The following is a 16,656-nucleotide window of genomic DNA, read 5'->3' as shown; positions in this document are numbered from 1 at the left end:
CAAACAACAGAGACCAAGCTTTTCAGGGTTGTGTTAAAAATAAATAAAGTAAACTGGCCCACCATTCTTACTGACCAAGTATGGATAAGCATTTTAAACAAATAAAACAAAGGCAAAAATTAGGTATCCAAGTGAGAGAATTATTCACAGTATTAGTACCAGAGCCTTCAAGCAAGCCTGGGATGGTGCCATAGCCAAGACTTTGTCCAATAAGCAATGGTTCTATATGTCTGGGTGCAGATGACCCTCTTACAGTCTCCAGGATCTCCTTTGGCCTGGCCTCGCAAACACACAATCTCTCCTGTCTCTTAAACATAAATCAGAGAAGAGGACAACAGGGGAGGACTATATAACAGCTGCTCAGCTCCTATAACCTGCGGCAAAAGAGAGGCTTAAAAGCTTGCCTGGAGGGGAAGTAAATTATGCATCAGAGTCTGCTCTGCCCTGTGTTGCACAGTATTGCTTCCCTCCCCTCACCTCCACAACACCCCGTTATGCCCTCTGTTTCAATATGCAAAAATTATCCCCGTCTTATGAATTTTCATAAAGACAGAGAACAAAGACTGCCTACGCAAGAGGCAGGAAAAAGGAGAGACTGACATATGTTAGGGTCACAGGAATCTGTGGGGTGTAAGGTGCAGATTGTATTGTCTGGTGAACTAATTACTGATCTGCAGGTCATGAACACGAGAGGGTTGTGGCAGAAGTAACTATGCGGTGGCATCTTGACAGCTTTCAATGTATTGCTGATGTCAGCCCCGTGTCTTTTTGAATTGTTCTTTTTGGCAAAATGTGATTTTTAATGGTTGTTATGAGCTCTCTGTCAAAAGCACCCATGTGTGTTAGCAGCCATTTTTCAACTTGCAACCTGAATCTTGAATGAAGTCTGCAAATCAGAGAATGGCCGCTTCCATCAGAGCCTTCTAAACCCCCCCCCAATAAAAATCCATAACTGGCGCTATATCAGTAGCAGGAGGGACTACAGGGATTCAGTGGCCGGTGCCCTCTAGACTGCTTTGTTATTTACATTATCATTATTAGGTAGTGATGCTGCCAACTATGTGGTGATTAGGACATATTCAATTATCCTGGCTGTGATCTAATGAGAAGAATGGACATTAATCTGTGGACTGGAGCAGATTAAATTATATGTAATGCTCACAGGTGTCATTTTTGGGGATTGGATTTGTATAATGAACCATCGATAAGGACAGCCCTTGTTGTTACCACTTATAGGTGTCTGTTACTAGCAAGGAATGTAAATCCGGGGGGGTACCTGCAGAGGGAGCTATTAGCCCTGAGGACCTGGTGCCAGAATAAGGAAAATAATACAATTGTAAAGTTTCTGTGCTTTTAGAATCCAGCACATTTACAATACAGAGCACTCCCATTCCTTTTTTAAGGGACAAGTCTGGATCTATTTTCTCTATAGTCGTCTTGTATGTTAAAAAAAAAAGTGAGCCTACTGGGGAGGAGATAAATAATGCCATGAGGTCAGCATGACATCCTATCTAGAAAAGGAACTCTGCATGGACAACATAGTGGCTGCTATATTTCTCCCATGACAGGTTTCCTTTAAACAAAGACTTATAGTTGATGTGCTTTATTATACAGTAGCCCATCTTATCCCAATATTGTGGAGCAGTATAGTAACCCTCTTTAGTACCCTAAGCCTCAAGTTTTATGGCTATTTAACAAATTCAGAATATACAGGCATAGCAATCTTCATGAAATGTGTTTATAAATCAGTCATTCCCACGACAGAAATGTCCCCGTGTATGAATGTTGTCTGTTTATCCCCAGTTTATCCCCAATTACATATAACATACATACACGTGTAACTGGGCACTACATTGCCTGGAAGCTACCCAGTGCTACCTGGCATCACAATGTAGTACAATTGTTAGTGTGTGTGGAGGGATTATAAAATTGTAGGGTTCAGTCTGAACCCCAGCAAACGTGTAATTCCTATGGGTAGCTCAGGCTTGGAGCTACTACAGGCCCTGGATGAGATCTCCTCCAGGTCTGAGCTAGAATGGCAGTTTGTGGAACAGCCAGCACACGTCTGTTCCAGTTGTTTATTTTACACTAATCCAGTTTACATACTGGAGCGACTGGAAGAGGGAGGGTGTCACTGCAATGGGAGAGAAGAGAGCACAGATCTGGGGGCTGTATACTGGGCCCCCCCTTAGGATTATTCTGTGATTAACCAACACTCCCTGTGGCTTTATAGCAACCCTTGCTGTGAGTCAATGAAGCAGACACACAGTGAAGCAGCATGGAGAAGAAGTGGCGAAGGGAGGAGTTGTGGGGGAATATTTATGAATGAGAGGTTGAGCACAGATGGGAAAAAAAAATCAGCAGCCCAGTTAACATACAGAACTGGCTTGGCACATTTATTTGATGACCTTGAAGTTTGAGAGCAAAGGAGGCTGGGTGGTACAATAAGAGAGGGGGCTCGGGTCTGGCACAAGCTGTGATTTCAGTGCTAAGTCTCTTGCATGGGCACACAGACCCAATGCGTTAACTAATGATGGGTGGGGAGGGAGGGTTTACCCTCTGGACGCTGACTAGGATGTTCATGTTACAGATGACATTACAAAATTAAATGGAGTCGCTTTGGATGGTCAGCAGATCTGAGTGGTGAATCATGAGGAAGAGAGAGCTCTCAGCAGTTTATCACTGAGCTCCCCTAGGACAGCACAGGGTCAGCCTGCAGAATGTATGGCTGCCCTCACTGTGGCCCCCGCACTTCCCCAGCTCCCATTCTTTTCCCTGTACAGGCCAAGTGCTGGAATCCCATTCCTAATTACCATATCAGTCATCCTGATCTATAAGCAAACACTGAAATGCCTTCATGACCAACTAGAAATGCAGCTGGCTTTCCCCAATTGTCCCTGGTGGACTCCAGTGCCCACCCCCACCCAATGATCTCTGATTGGCTTTACCTCTTCACCCAATTCTGCAAAAAGAACAGTCTCGCATTCTGCTCAGCAGCCTTTGTGATTATAATCAGCATTAGCCCCCATGGCTCAGTGATCAGACGCTGAGCCACTAAGCAGCTATGACCCAAAATGGATATGAAAGGTGGCAATAGGTGCGCCCAGAAAGAAATAATTAAAAACTTATTCTCCTCCATTTTTTATAGTAAGTATGTTTCATTACTGCCAGGACATGAAAAGAGTCGATATAACCTGAAATGGAGCATTACCCTGTTCACTGGAATTATCTCCACTCTGTGAAGCCAACCCTCCGCTGGATGGACCCGGCGTTCCTGAGTGGGTGGATCCTGTCTCATCGTGGTCACGTATCCATGAATTATTCTGGGACAAAAAAATAAAATAAATAACCATTAGTGCTGTTTGCAAGAAAAGGCAACAACTTATATTAAATATATATATTATATATTAAAACGTATATTAAAAAAGCGATTGAAAGTTCTTACACGTTTTTTTGCTCTACACAGCATACTTTGAGCATCATTTTTTTTGCAATGCCTTATAGTTACTATTCATAGGTGCCTCCAGCACAGAGATGAATGCATTTAAATCTTTATTAGCATGCAATGACTATACAGGCCTGAACCAGGTAAAAAGGAAATCCTCATATTCTGCTGTATGTAACCTGTGCTGTCACCTAACATGACAGAAAGGATAGGGATAGACAAGACTTTTCAGTCATTACAGCATATATTGGACACTCTCCTAATACAAGGAATGGATGAAGAATTCTAACCTGGTAACATTGTAATAATTTCTAACAGCTCCTCATTATAAAACAATGTCCCTTTTCAGCTGCTCTTTAGAACACAGACACAATTCATCCTATAACTCTTCATCCATATTTCAACTATCTGCACAGTGTATGCATTTCATACATGTCTTAACCACCACCAATCCGGTAACCTTATCAACCCCACGTTTGGCTATAAGCGGCAGCTAAATGTTCGATCGCTAACAGGTAGCAGCAGGCTCAGTAACAACACACATTCAGAGAGGAGCTTGCAGCCGTTAGAGGGAGAACTTGATTTTCTATGGTTTCTTTTGTGAGAGCTTTTAGAAAACCTAACACCAGGGAGATAAGAGCAGGATGAAAGGAAATCTGCTGCTTGGGATGTGAGGGGTCGTTTTCATTTGTACATACACCCCCTCTGGGAGCTGAACTGACCCTTATTGACCCTTTAATCCCACATTCAAAGGGTTTGCTGCCTTTAGGCTCCAACCCAGCTCCCTCTCTTCTAAACTGTGTAGTTTTAGCTGCTACTTCCAGGTGATCAGAGAGTTTTAGGTTCCAGCTGTGAAGATTTGGATACAGCAGAAACTGTGACCCCTTACCCTGCCCTGATTAACCTGGGGGCTGCAAATGGGACACAAGGGTTAAAGAGGGAGCAGGCTGCAGCTCTGACCTCCAGGAGGGACTAGGCAGGGAGAGTTTTGTTTAAAATCTGCAGGGGGCTCAATTCAGACATGAAATGTAAATGAAATACATGCACTGGGGCCTTTACATGCTAATTATCTCTTTCTCTTCAACTGCAAAATGAGGATAATACTTCCATATTTTGAGATAATGACACAAACATGTTCTGGGGTCACAGCCTTTGTGACCACAATGTAGAGATGACAGTGGCTTGTTTAATGGGTCAGTCCTTCCAAGGACCAGAGTATACCAATGTCAGTCCTTCTAGGAAATGAAGTATAAATGTGTCAGTGACATTATTAGGCCGACCTTTCCAGGATCAGAATGTACTGCTGTACCAAATGTTGAGCCCATGGCAGGTCAGATATATATTATATGTCCCCCAGCATTTCCATAAATATAAATCTCACTCAATTTTTTTGGCAGCATGGAGTAGGAAGTGTAATGTATGTCTGTGTATTAAACTCTTACAAGGAATTATAAAATATGTGCTTACAAATTTAAACTGGGTTAGAACTCCCAATGGCCTTTTATGCAAAGTGTGACTTAAGTAGAGAAAGGCAAACTCTTTCTCCCACCCTCAGCTCCTCACTGGTCAATGGGACAACTCAGGATCGTCGTAGGTCCCGGCTTCCAATTTCTGGTAGAAACTGACTCAGCTCATAGACATAACAGGTTCTCTTTGTAAGTTTAAATCTCAGTGAATATTTTTATATCCCAGCGTTCTTTCTACCCAGAGCTGCACAGCGTACAACCTGCAGTGTCCTGATGAAGCTTGGATATTCTGCACCTTCGGTATATAAGCCGAGCTATTATTGTCACATGTGCAAAGATGGAGGATGAAGGGAGCATGCCATATTGGTTAACCCTGGGCTTCTATAGTAAAACATATCCCTATACCTTTGAAGATAGCACTAAATAAAATGTATCTCCCATATATAAAGTGTTGATTTTTTTGTGTTGCAGAGAAGCTACAAGTTGTGTAGCTGTGCTGCAAGATAAATGTATTCAGACACGTCAGTCACCGCCCCAGTGGAGCTAACAAATACACACGCGGGGGATAATTTAGCCAGAAGACAGTTAATCTACCAGTAAGCCTTTGGACTGTGGGAGGAAAACAGAGAATCCAAAGCAACATGAACATAGGATAACATATGAGCTCCCTATAGTTAGTGCCTCAGGGCTAAAGAGGACCTCAATGCTGCAAGGCAGTGTTAACCTTTGCTGTGACACCATGCTGCCAAAATTAAATATCTCCAAGAAGGTAAACATGAATGTTTCACAGAAGCCTTTCAACAACTGCAATTTCAGGACACATGAGCTGAGTTTAAACTTCCCTGAAAATGTTACCATAGCGACTGACACCGGTAACCACCATCTTTCCATGTTGCCAATATGGGCAGTAAGAACTGACACTAGTTTCAAACAGCCACCAATCAGATTCAAGCTTACCCTGGGGAATGGTAATAAAAAGTGCGAACAGCTACCTGTCAGAAAATACAAGGTCTTTACGTTTTCATACACAAAGTCCTGTGTGGCAATACAGGAAATTAATAGGATACATCCTAAGGCTTCATCAACCTAATTGTGTTTAAACAACCAATCATACTGATGGAGAACCAAAAAAGTCACCTGAAACCAAATAGATGAAAAATGATGACAAATTATCTAGCTAGAGGAATTGTATTACTGTATTGCACAAAAAATCCCTTCCTCCCAAGATTTTTGCATCCTATATAAACATGGCCGGTTGAAGAGGATGAGTCGTACATTTGCCTGTAGCAGATAAAACACGGTTGGCTAAATTAGCAGCTGCAGACTTTTATTGCTATTTAATAATAAAGGAATATGGAAGGTCCAGCAGAGGTGGGAGGCATAATAATGAGCAGGCAGTGTGGGCATTGGAGGTTTGTGGTGAGGAAAGGGTTAGGTGGCGATGCTGTGAGCAGGGTGACATGTACACAATAGGCTGCTGCTTAGAATTTGGAATTAGTGCACTCAGTGCTAGGCCTCGCTCTGTATCCTGCTCGTTCCTTAGCCTGAAGGAATATTAAAAATGCATCAGTCCAGCTATAGGCAAATGCATCATCGCCTGCATTAGTTTGGGAAAGAGGCGGGAGAATGCCGGGCAGGGCTTCGTTAACTGGAGAGAAACGTAACCAACAATTACAATCCTGGGATATGCCTCATTAAAGATGCAGCACAGTGTCCCTGTGAGATGGGTCCTCTTCTATCACATGCTCACGTTAATGTACACACGTCATAACAATGCTGTAACACACTGCAGTCTACTACAATAGGTACTTAACATGCGTGTACATACACACGCCAAACACTGCCTATATACTGTAAAGCCATCGGGTTCAGGTATTGCCAAGGACAATCGGATTCCATCATGCTAGCCAAACAATTTGCACTGTAAAGGTTTAAATATCAGATTTTTGACCAAGTTCAGGACTGCGTGGCACATATACCGTTTTAATTGTCAACATTTTAAATCTTTTATGTGCTTTTTTAACCGTCTAAGGGGTGTTGCATTTTAAAATCACATCTTTTGCTCAAGAGTACGCGGAATTGCACAAGCCTAGAGCGGGAAAAATTATGGAGTATAATTATAAAATGCTTATTTTTTTTCCTTATATGGAGATGAGAGGTTTGAATGGACTAAAATGCCACCATTAGAAATTACAAGTACCTAACTTTCCCAGATATATGAATTTAGGGCTATGAAGATTTTGTAGCAGTAGTAAATATCTGTTCTGAATTGCTGATGCTGGTGATTTTGTAGATAAACACATCGAAGTAAATAAGGCCTGCTTGTCACTGTCACAAACTGCTACAATTTAACCACTGAATGGCTTCGCTATAAAATACTACAAAGAATTGTGAGTTAGGGCACACAGGAGGCAAAAAGTTTCCTTAAACCAACAGGTCAATAATAGTTATGATTGATTTAATTGCACCAGACTTCAAAGCATACGTTTACCCACTTTAATATGTGGGGCAAAATAACAAAATGGTGTCTCTTCTCAGACGTAGTTTGTATATTTGAGGTAAGTGCAGAACGGACATCTTTACCTGATCTGATAAACTTGTACAGGATCCTGTGAAATCCTCCAGGTCTGACTTAGAGGAGCCGTCACGGTCATCTATCACTAAATCGATGGGCATCTTTCCTTTCAGACAGGTGATATATCGATGACAGAAGTTATCACACAAATCATGAACCTACAAGGAAAGATTAGTTATATATTAGCCGGGAGGAAGTACCTAAAAACATTGACAATGAATGGGATATTGGAATCACATAAATACCAAGTTTAGGTAAATTGGGGCCGACCCACATTGTAAACAACAACCTGAATCTGAGGACCTAATAGTCTCACCATGTCTTACCAGTTATTATTATTATTACATACCAATGAGGCATGCTGAGACTTTTGGTTCTTGTATACTGGATAGGTATTTAGGTTGACCAATCGTTTCCATATACTGTGACAGCCACCAAATTATTTGAATGTAATATCCCAATATTAGTCAGTAACCTGGGCCTAAGGTGAACACAGAAAGGGCAATCTTTATTCAGTTATTACACACAACTCTTACCTCCCACCTCTACAACCCCCAGGCCTATTCTTTAATCCTCCCAGATTCCCAGCAGGCCAGCAAAGGGAATCAAAGGGTTAATTACCACATTAACAAGAGGATTATCTGGTTACAAACCAGCAGAGCCTCTTGTATCCTTTAATGAGCTCATTAGCTTATCAAACCAGAGGGGCAGTTCTGAAGTGGTGTCTTTCATCTCTGCCCCCTCCCCTGCCTCTCAAAGTGGTATGTGCCAGCAGTGCTCTTCCACAACCTGATGGGATTCTCCATATGGAAGGAGGCAGGGGGAACACTTTTTTTTCCCTGACTGTACAATTAACCTTTTCTTGCCTGGGGGCATGCAGAGCACGCCTTGGTATGCCTCCTCATCTTTACATGCACAGCTCATTACTGCACCTCGCATCCATCCGTGTAAAATAGACAGAAAACTCCATGCACTGCGTAGCAGTTGACCTAAATATCCATCGGACCTTAATGTGTTTATGTACAGCCCTAACAGTATACACTGAAGCAGCAAGATCTAGCAGGTGTTGCAATGCTCTAACCTAGAGAGCTTACAATCTAAAGGTCCACAATTACCTCAGATTATTGTCTTTCCATTTAATTAAAGGGCAACCATGCTACAAAAATGTATTGTAGCTCTTGTGTTATGAGGTACAAATAACATTCACCACCATGTATACAAACAAATTGATACTAGTACACAAACAGTGAAGAGAGGTTTGTGTAATGTAGCCTTGCATCCTGTTATTCTGCCAAGATAGGCAAAAGGTGGTAACAAGACAACAATTGGGTATTTTAGATGGTTGGTACAGGAAATAAATTAGGGGTTGGAAAATACCACTCCATTATATTGCTGTCATTCTGACCATCTTCAGTCCAGATTATGTGTATACTTCATCTGCAATAGTCACTGTCTGTGGAACTGATATAATGAAAGGAGACCATAAATTATAAAGCCTTGCAAGAACTTTCATACACATTTGGGTCACAGGGTCTTTTAATTATCTGCTCCCTCGGTTAAAGTGAACCTGTCATGTTAATGAAGGCACATATTCCAGAGCTGTCATCCTTCCCTTTCGCTGCTAAGGGAATGACCTGGAACAAGCATGTTAGGACACCTGATATGCATATATTTGTTGCAGATCAGTGACCCTGTACTGGTAGAAGAAGGATAAAAAGCCCTGGAGCCAGCACCACACACCTAACATGTTATCAAAGCTTTTGCATGGAATCTGTCACAAAGCAAAATATCTGCAAGGACAGTAAGCATGTGTTCCGATTCCTTGGATCAATACTATATTTGGGGCTTTAAAACTAGACTGTTTAATTCCCTGGGCGTAGTATGCATACCTAGAGTCAGAGTAGCAGCTTTCGCTTGAGCCTTGGCACACAGGCATGTTTGGCTACTTCCCAACTCAGGCTGGTAGGACATGCTGTGACTTGTAGTTCCTCCGTTGCTAGCTGCTCACCAGTGTGTAAGGGGCTGTCCATTTCTAAACTCCATGGCTTCTGTTTTTTTTTTTTTTACAGCAGTTTTTCTGAGTTGAACATATGACGTGTCTTCTCCTCAGCTGAAAACTAAGAGGGAGCTACTGTGTCTTGAGGGCTGTAGTGTTCTGTGTCTATGTGGAAATAATTGTTCATCTTGTCCTAGTTACAGTACTAGAGGGTACAAACCTTAGCTCAGCACCTCTTCACACTGCCCCCCCTCCCCAGATCAGCATGCACATCACTGAATTCACCAAATCACTTTCTGCTCACTTGAGAGCAAACAGCTGAACTGTAACGACCATGAGCCCCCAAAAAGCTTGATATTTCTTTATCTTACCTTTTCCAGCTCTAACAAGTGAAATCGTAAAACCTGGATCGCCTGTATCATCTGCAAATAAAGAGAGAGGTGGAAAGGTCACCTATATCTTGAGAGTAATATAAGAAAGTGCTGCTGCAAGACAATATACTACATGCCATCTAATTAAAACCCGATAGACTCTCAGTGCATTGTGCGTATGTGTGCAATTCATGGACCCAACTGTTGTGAATGCACTTATATTTGCTGCACCCTGACTATCCTGTAGTTCCAGGCTGATCACTGGCTAATGGCTTAATAAGCATTTTAAGAGAATCACATTCTTTATTCAAAACCAAAAGCACAGTGATGATGCATAAAATGCAATAATCAAATAACTTTAGAGCAGATTTCTTATTGGAGATATTGGTTACTGTGGGATATTGTACTTACTACTTACTTATCAAAAATGATTGGAGGCCTCATTGCCAGAGACCAGGGCAACTATAACTAAACAGGACAGGAAGGGTGCGGCAAGGAGGACCTATCAGTAATGTAACCTGGATTGTGATGCTAATATCTCAAGCTCTTATCCTAAACCCTTTGCTCTCTAAAAGGCTTATTTATTAAAGGGAAGAAAAAAAATTGCTCCAGGTTGAAATACTTCACAGATTTGTTTAACTTTGTTGCTCTGTTTGACCCACAAATAGTATGAAAGGGACCCTAATGAAAGTGTATGGTTTTACTTTTAAATGTACGGCACTTTATTATCTACCTGAACTTTAATTTCTAAGTAAAGCAGTTTGCTGGGGATGCCTGAAATCTGACCCCAAAGCTCTGCTCAGCATTCTGGTGAAAGTAGACAATTACAGGAGAAGGGAATGACAATGTTTAAGGATGATAAAACGCATGGCTAAAGCCAGTTTAAAATGGAAAGAAAATAATAAAAGCTATATTGTTTATGTAACAATTACATTACATATTTAAAAAAAAAACTTAAGAGCTATCAGTTGCTTTTAAGGATTTGCCTGGTGCTAAAAATCAGTGGCCATTAAAAATATTTAACTACGCAACATTGTATATCCGTAGTTCATCTAACCACCAACCTAAACTAAAACATGTTTAACTAAAGACTTGTTTTACCAATTGCTTGAAATGGAAAGATTAAATGATGTTCTGTACTAGTAGTGTGCCAAGGGCCTACTTGTGTCATTACGCTCACCCAGCCTAAAACAGCCAATCTAGTCCATAAAGGGTACATTAAAAATAAATGTAAATAGTTGTAATGGGCTTTGCCGATGAACAATGCATAAGTAACTGAAACTCATAATAAAAAATTACAAGTTCTTTTAAACAAGTCTTACCAGGTTGTCCAGCTCTGGATTGGAGGAGAAGAGAGGTTTTTCCGTTCTGACCTGGAGACATAAAGCAGAAACACAGTGCGTTACCATCAAAGAGAGAAGCTCTCCATCCCGCTGACACTACGTGTATCCCCCTCCAGTTCTTCTTCAGATAAACTTTGCATTTTATTCTCCAATAATCTATTAAATGGTTGATCTTCTTGCCTTGCGTATCCCCTAGAGGAGGCTCCTCTGCGGCCTCACGTCAGCATCTCTCCTTTTATATCCTAAACCATCTCGCTTTCCCCCATCCATAAAACATCAACAAGGAGATATCGGGATTTTTCCTATCTCCCAACTTCAGAAAGAGACATTTGTTTTAGTCAGAGAGTGATTGTGTTTTTAAGTGTTTTTCTATTGCTTTATTCCCCTTAGTGTTATTTTTTTTAATAAAACCTGTTATTTTTAAAGAAGAACGCCATCTTTATACTTCAGAAAACATGCATACATTTCAGTATAATGTACAAAACCCAAGATCAGCATTTTTCATTTTTTACAAGATTCTTTGGGTACAAAAATAAAAAAAATAAAAAGTCAGATTTTTTCCCTTCATGGAGAACTCCACATCTGCCTACCACTTTTTTCCTGTACTCTGAGAGGTAAGGATCAGTCCATTTGTGTAGACGAGCTTGTCAATCTAAATGAAGTCACCCGGATTTTTACTTCTAGGATTAATGAATGGATTAGCATATTGGGCTGCTGAATTCTTGGCTAGATGATGGCGTTTATAGGCTTAATTTATCCCATTGGCCACTTTGGTGCAGAACATATATACGTTCCTATGTGTATGCATCACACAATGCAACCAGAACATTAAAAATAAAAAAAACAAGGCTTGAAGGACTCTAATTTAAAGGAAAATATAAAAAAAAATAGAAAATTGAGAAAGTAAAAAATCCTGAACGCTATCGCTTGCTTTAGAGGGGCACAAGTTCTCCACACTGCCTGCATCTCTTTAACAGCCTCCAAGAGTGTACTGACAGTATACTTCATTATTAGTCATTAAACTCACACTTTTAATTACATTGCTGGAACACATATGCAGTGCAGCAATCCAATTACACTGAATAGTTTCAGAGTATTAATTTAGCAATGCTTGCTGCCGCATTTCTCTGTTGCAGAAAGGGTGAGTGATCAGATGTCTTATTCACTGGTGCCAACCTCTTCCAACACAGAATGAACCTTGGGTTATACATTCCCTAAATGTAGTAGAATAGCACTGAGAGGGGCTAAATATGAAGGCCAATGGGGTTGATTTACTAAAAGTTTAGCGCAAATTATCATTCTGCGCGATATAATTCACTTATCTTGGTAAATGTAGCGTTGCAAGGAATAGCTAAATTAGTTTAAAGAAAATGAAAAAAAATGCTTGCATATGATTGGATGGCTGAAATCGACAGAGCTTTTTCTTGGACCATTTATCCTTTAAATATCAATAATCCACAGCCTAAAGCCTTTAGTAAATGAGCCCCAGAGTCAGGATATGTGTCCTTGTGTTTTTGTGAGCTGCAGAAGCGTTTCTGAGTGAAGTTACAGTTTAGAGATCAGTTTGTTGACGCTGTGGAGAAGTATAATGGAGGAGGGTCATACTGCCGGGTGGAACTGTGTGTAATGGCTGTTTCATTGTCCACAACCCACAGGAGCTGCATATTTTGTGAGAGAGACTCCATGTCGGTCCCATTGGACTATAAAATACTATTTGTGCAAAAAAAAAGCAAACACAGGAATATAACTCTGATATTTTAACTTATTTACATTAAAGAATTAGAAATGGACCTAGAAAAAATTCTTCATGTACAGAAAATGAATCTGTTGCACAAAAAATCAACTATGCACCTAGTTTGCAGGCCATGCTGGGGCTTGTAGTCCCAGAAGCATCTAATGAATATGATTGGTTGGCTACTTGTTCCGTTATAGCTCATCCACCAGAATGAACAACACCCAGTGGTTTTGGTGTTTGGGTAAGCCAAAGCAAAAGTTCACAACTCCTACTCCTCATTGGTTGCTGAAAATGCATGGCATGGAGAACACACCCACCATCTAGAGATGTCAATTACAAGTCAGGCCAACTGTTCTTTATCTAACGTCAACATTCTAGGCTTCTAAGTGACCTTTCCTCTTTTGTGTTAATTGAATCCATCTTTTCCTGATCGCATTCTTGATAAAAACACACCACATCTAACAATCCATCAGCTGAGGTTTTTTTTGTTTTTTCAGTCCTGCTCACGCTCACCTGTTTAGCAAACACGGCAATATCTTCATTGAAAGAGTCCGATGAGCACACGTCCCCCCCTGGGAAGGAGCCGGAATTATCCCGCGGTGAACACGTCGCCAGTTCGCACTTCTCAAACACCAGCGCCAGTAGAGGAAAGAGGGGGTGTCTGTGGGGAGACAGTGTTACAGTTACACACTGATATGTCATATGGGGAATTATAATCTCTCACTTCAGGAAAAAAACAAAAAAACAAACTACACACACCCCATGGCTTTAAGGACCCCAATATCCAACTGTGGTTCCGAGAGCTTGCAGTCTATAGGAATATATTCTAATACTGCCAGTAGGCCAAATACATAGCCATTCATCAACCAGACTTATCAGCCAAAACAACATAAACAGCAACAATCACATGCAAGGTGATAATAACCCAGAACAACTATTTACAGCTTAAATCATCACAGTCAAAGCAGACATTGATTATTTCTGATTGGTCCATAAAGACATCATTATTCTCAGAATATTCTCACATAATCTTGTGTAAATTCACATCTTTTTACGTCAAACACGCACATTAGTGTAATCTATGGGCACAGTAACAATAAGTTAGAAACAGATAACAATCAGTTCTATATACAGAAATTAATAGATACATTAGGTGTGCTGGTATTGAAAACATTACTTCCTCTACACAACCGCATCAAAAGTAGGCTTTCTATATATTTAAAAAAAATCCTTTATGTGGTCATTATACATATATACATTTACATGTTTGTGTAGCAAGATCATTCCAGGTTTTTTTTAGCCACATTACAGGACAGGTATCCTATACAGATGAAGATGTTTGCATACATTATATTCTAGCGGATTATAAAGACATATGTATTTTTAGATGTACACACACGTGTCTGTATATTTATAGACAGGCTGTGGGTGGTATTGTGTTACACTTGGACTCTTAACACTGGTTTAACAAGACAAATCTCAGCCTCTGTTTAATACACACACTCCAAAAAAAATCCCTGTTTTTTAATCATTTCATTAGAATTTAACAACTAAAAGCTAAATTATTTTGGATCACAAATCAGTCGCAGCTTTTAACCCAGGGCTAAACCTACCATAAAAATAATTTAAAATCTATAAAAAAAAAGACTAATTGTTACAGTTTATGACATTATATAGCAGATGCAACAACGCCTGAAGGTCTTACTTTATATAATGATTATAGAATACAAGACTTTGAACACCTGGGAATAAACACACACATACCAATATAAATGTTATATTAATATTGTTATAATAAAGCAAAAAATTGGTTAATTAATAGGTTAGTACATTTCTTGTATATTGTTACATCTATCTGTCTGCACTCATGTTTTACCAAAGCCTAAGACTAGTTATTTATCAAAAACCAGATGTCTTTTTTTTCTATGAGTCTATCACATAAGACACGGTGTAATTCCCCCAATCTTGAAATAAGCGACTGTTTAGCAAACACAAATATTGGCTTCAACCCAGAAAAATAAGTGTCAGCTCTTTCTCCTGATGAAATCACAAGTGAATGTTTTTTAGAATACACGGTAAGGCTTTATGCGCTTTCCAGCAACACCAATAAATCTATTTATCTACAGGCTGTACATATTGCTTAAATACAATACGGGATTTCAATACATGCTGCCAATAATCTGCTTGTTGGCCTGGAAAATAGACAAACCACATAGTGTACAACCCAGCCAAGAAGCTGAACGCTAGACTCAATGCAAGCCTTATATATAGGTACAATACGTTCAAGTGCAAATAATATAGAAAGGGTAATTGATGGATCAATTAATTTACGGGTTATTTTATTTTATTCAAAAGTGTTACACGTGTCAAAAACAAGTTCCAAAAAATAGCAGCGGACACAAGATGAATTTGGCAGCAATATTGAGGTTTAGTAAGTGTTGAAACAAACAAAATTCAAAATTTTTAAAGAATCGTCAAGGCAGAAAGTGACTTTTGACTGTCTTGATGTTTAAAAACAGATTTTTATGAGGTACAAGTGCGTCAGTGTAACAGCACAGCTGCCATGGACGTTCAGCCATAATCTGTGTATATGAAGAGTGTAGAGGCAGCCCAGGGCCTCTCGGATCTGTACACAGCACACTATATTGTAAACCACTAAAAGGTCAACACTGGTTTGCAACCGGCAGCAAACTCATGAAGAACAGCAGAATCTCTTACCCGTAAATTTCATCCTTCTCCCTCTTCAGGCTGTCGTTGTTGCCCATACCAGGGGGCATTGGGACTCGATGAGCTGCTGCTGCAGACCCATAGGGTGAGTTCTGGGTAAGGGGATGGTGCTGCATTGCTCTTCCTGTGTGTGCATCCCCAAAGCCGGCCAAAGGGATGCCATCTAACCCTGGGTAATGCACCATTTCGTCGTACTGCAACCACACAACCAAGAAAAAGATTAGATGTCAGCACACTGCATTTTATACAAACATCTGTAACTTTCCATGAGGGCATAAATGTTCACCCAGGAATGCTGTATACTCATCACTGCCTGAACTGTATTGTTACTCCATCTGCTCTTCCAGCAAACTTATACTGCTATAATGTCAGCAACACAGACATAGCCATATTACCTACAGCCCACACAACACCACCTACATTATTGCTATATGGTGTGCAATATGCCATATGGATAACACATACTAACTACTTAGTGAACCTATAAATACTTAACCCGTGTTTTTATATCATGTAGATATTAGCATGCAATCCATCCATATACACACATACATCTCTATTCTATCTAAACCACATAAATGTTACCTCTACAATAATACCTGGGGCAAAATATAAATATATAATGCACAGCTCATAAATCTATAAACTTTTATAGTTGTCTTTAAGAGATATATATTCATATATTACTAACTGTTCTATCACATGCATACAATGATACATTCCTACAAGACATTGTTACAAGCGGATGTTGTATACAATACAGAATAAAATATAGACACACACACACATAATAACACCATATATACATAAAATAAACAAGTAAAACTTAGAAACCTGCCCAGACAAAAAAAAACCTTCGACATAAATTGAAAAAAATATATATTTTACACCCTGATCTTCATGTAATGTGTTCACATGTCCTATTGCCCATTTAAACACCAACATAAAAAATACACTAAAAATCAGAACACATCTACAAGGACAAAAATTCCAAAAAA

The 16,656-nt window shown here is 39.9% G+C and overlaps 1 protein-coding gene across 3 annotated transcripts in view; it reads right to left on the bottom strand.

The window, feature by feature from the left end:
• MEIS3 (Meis homeobox 3) overlaps window positions 1-16,656 on the bottom strand; it is a 29,483-nt gene that overhangs the window by 10,854 nt on the left and 1,973 nt on the right. For all 3 annotated transcript variants that reach the window (XM_072429853.1, XM_072429854.1, XM_072429856.1), the window contains exons 2-7: window positions 15,650-15,852; window positions 13,445-13,592; window positions 11,176-11,226; window positions 9,854-9,904; window positions 7,495-7,644; window positions 3,212-3,323 (exon numbers count right to left, since the gene is read on the bottom strand). In XM_072429853.1, the coding sequence (XP_072285954.1) occupies window positions 3,212-3,323; window positions 7,495-7,644; window positions 9,854-9,904; window positions 11,176-11,226; window positions 13,445-13,592; window positions 15,650-15,852 (715 nt within the window). The remainder of the gene's footprint in view (window positions 1-3,211; window positions 3,324-7,494; window positions 7,645-9,853; window positions 9,905-11,175; window positions 11,227-13,444; window positions 13,593-15,649; window positions 15,853-16,656) is intronic.

The sequence above is a fragment of the Pyxicephalus adspersus genome, chromosome Z (genome assembly GCF_032062135.1).
Source record: "Pyxicephalus adspersus chromosome Z, UCB_Pads_2.0, whole genome shotgun sequence".
NCBI lineage: Eukaryota > Metazoa > Chordata > Amphibia > Anura > Pyxicephalidae > Pyxicephalus > Pyxicephalus adspersus.
This window is presented reverse-complemented; position numbering and strand designations above follow the sequence as displayed.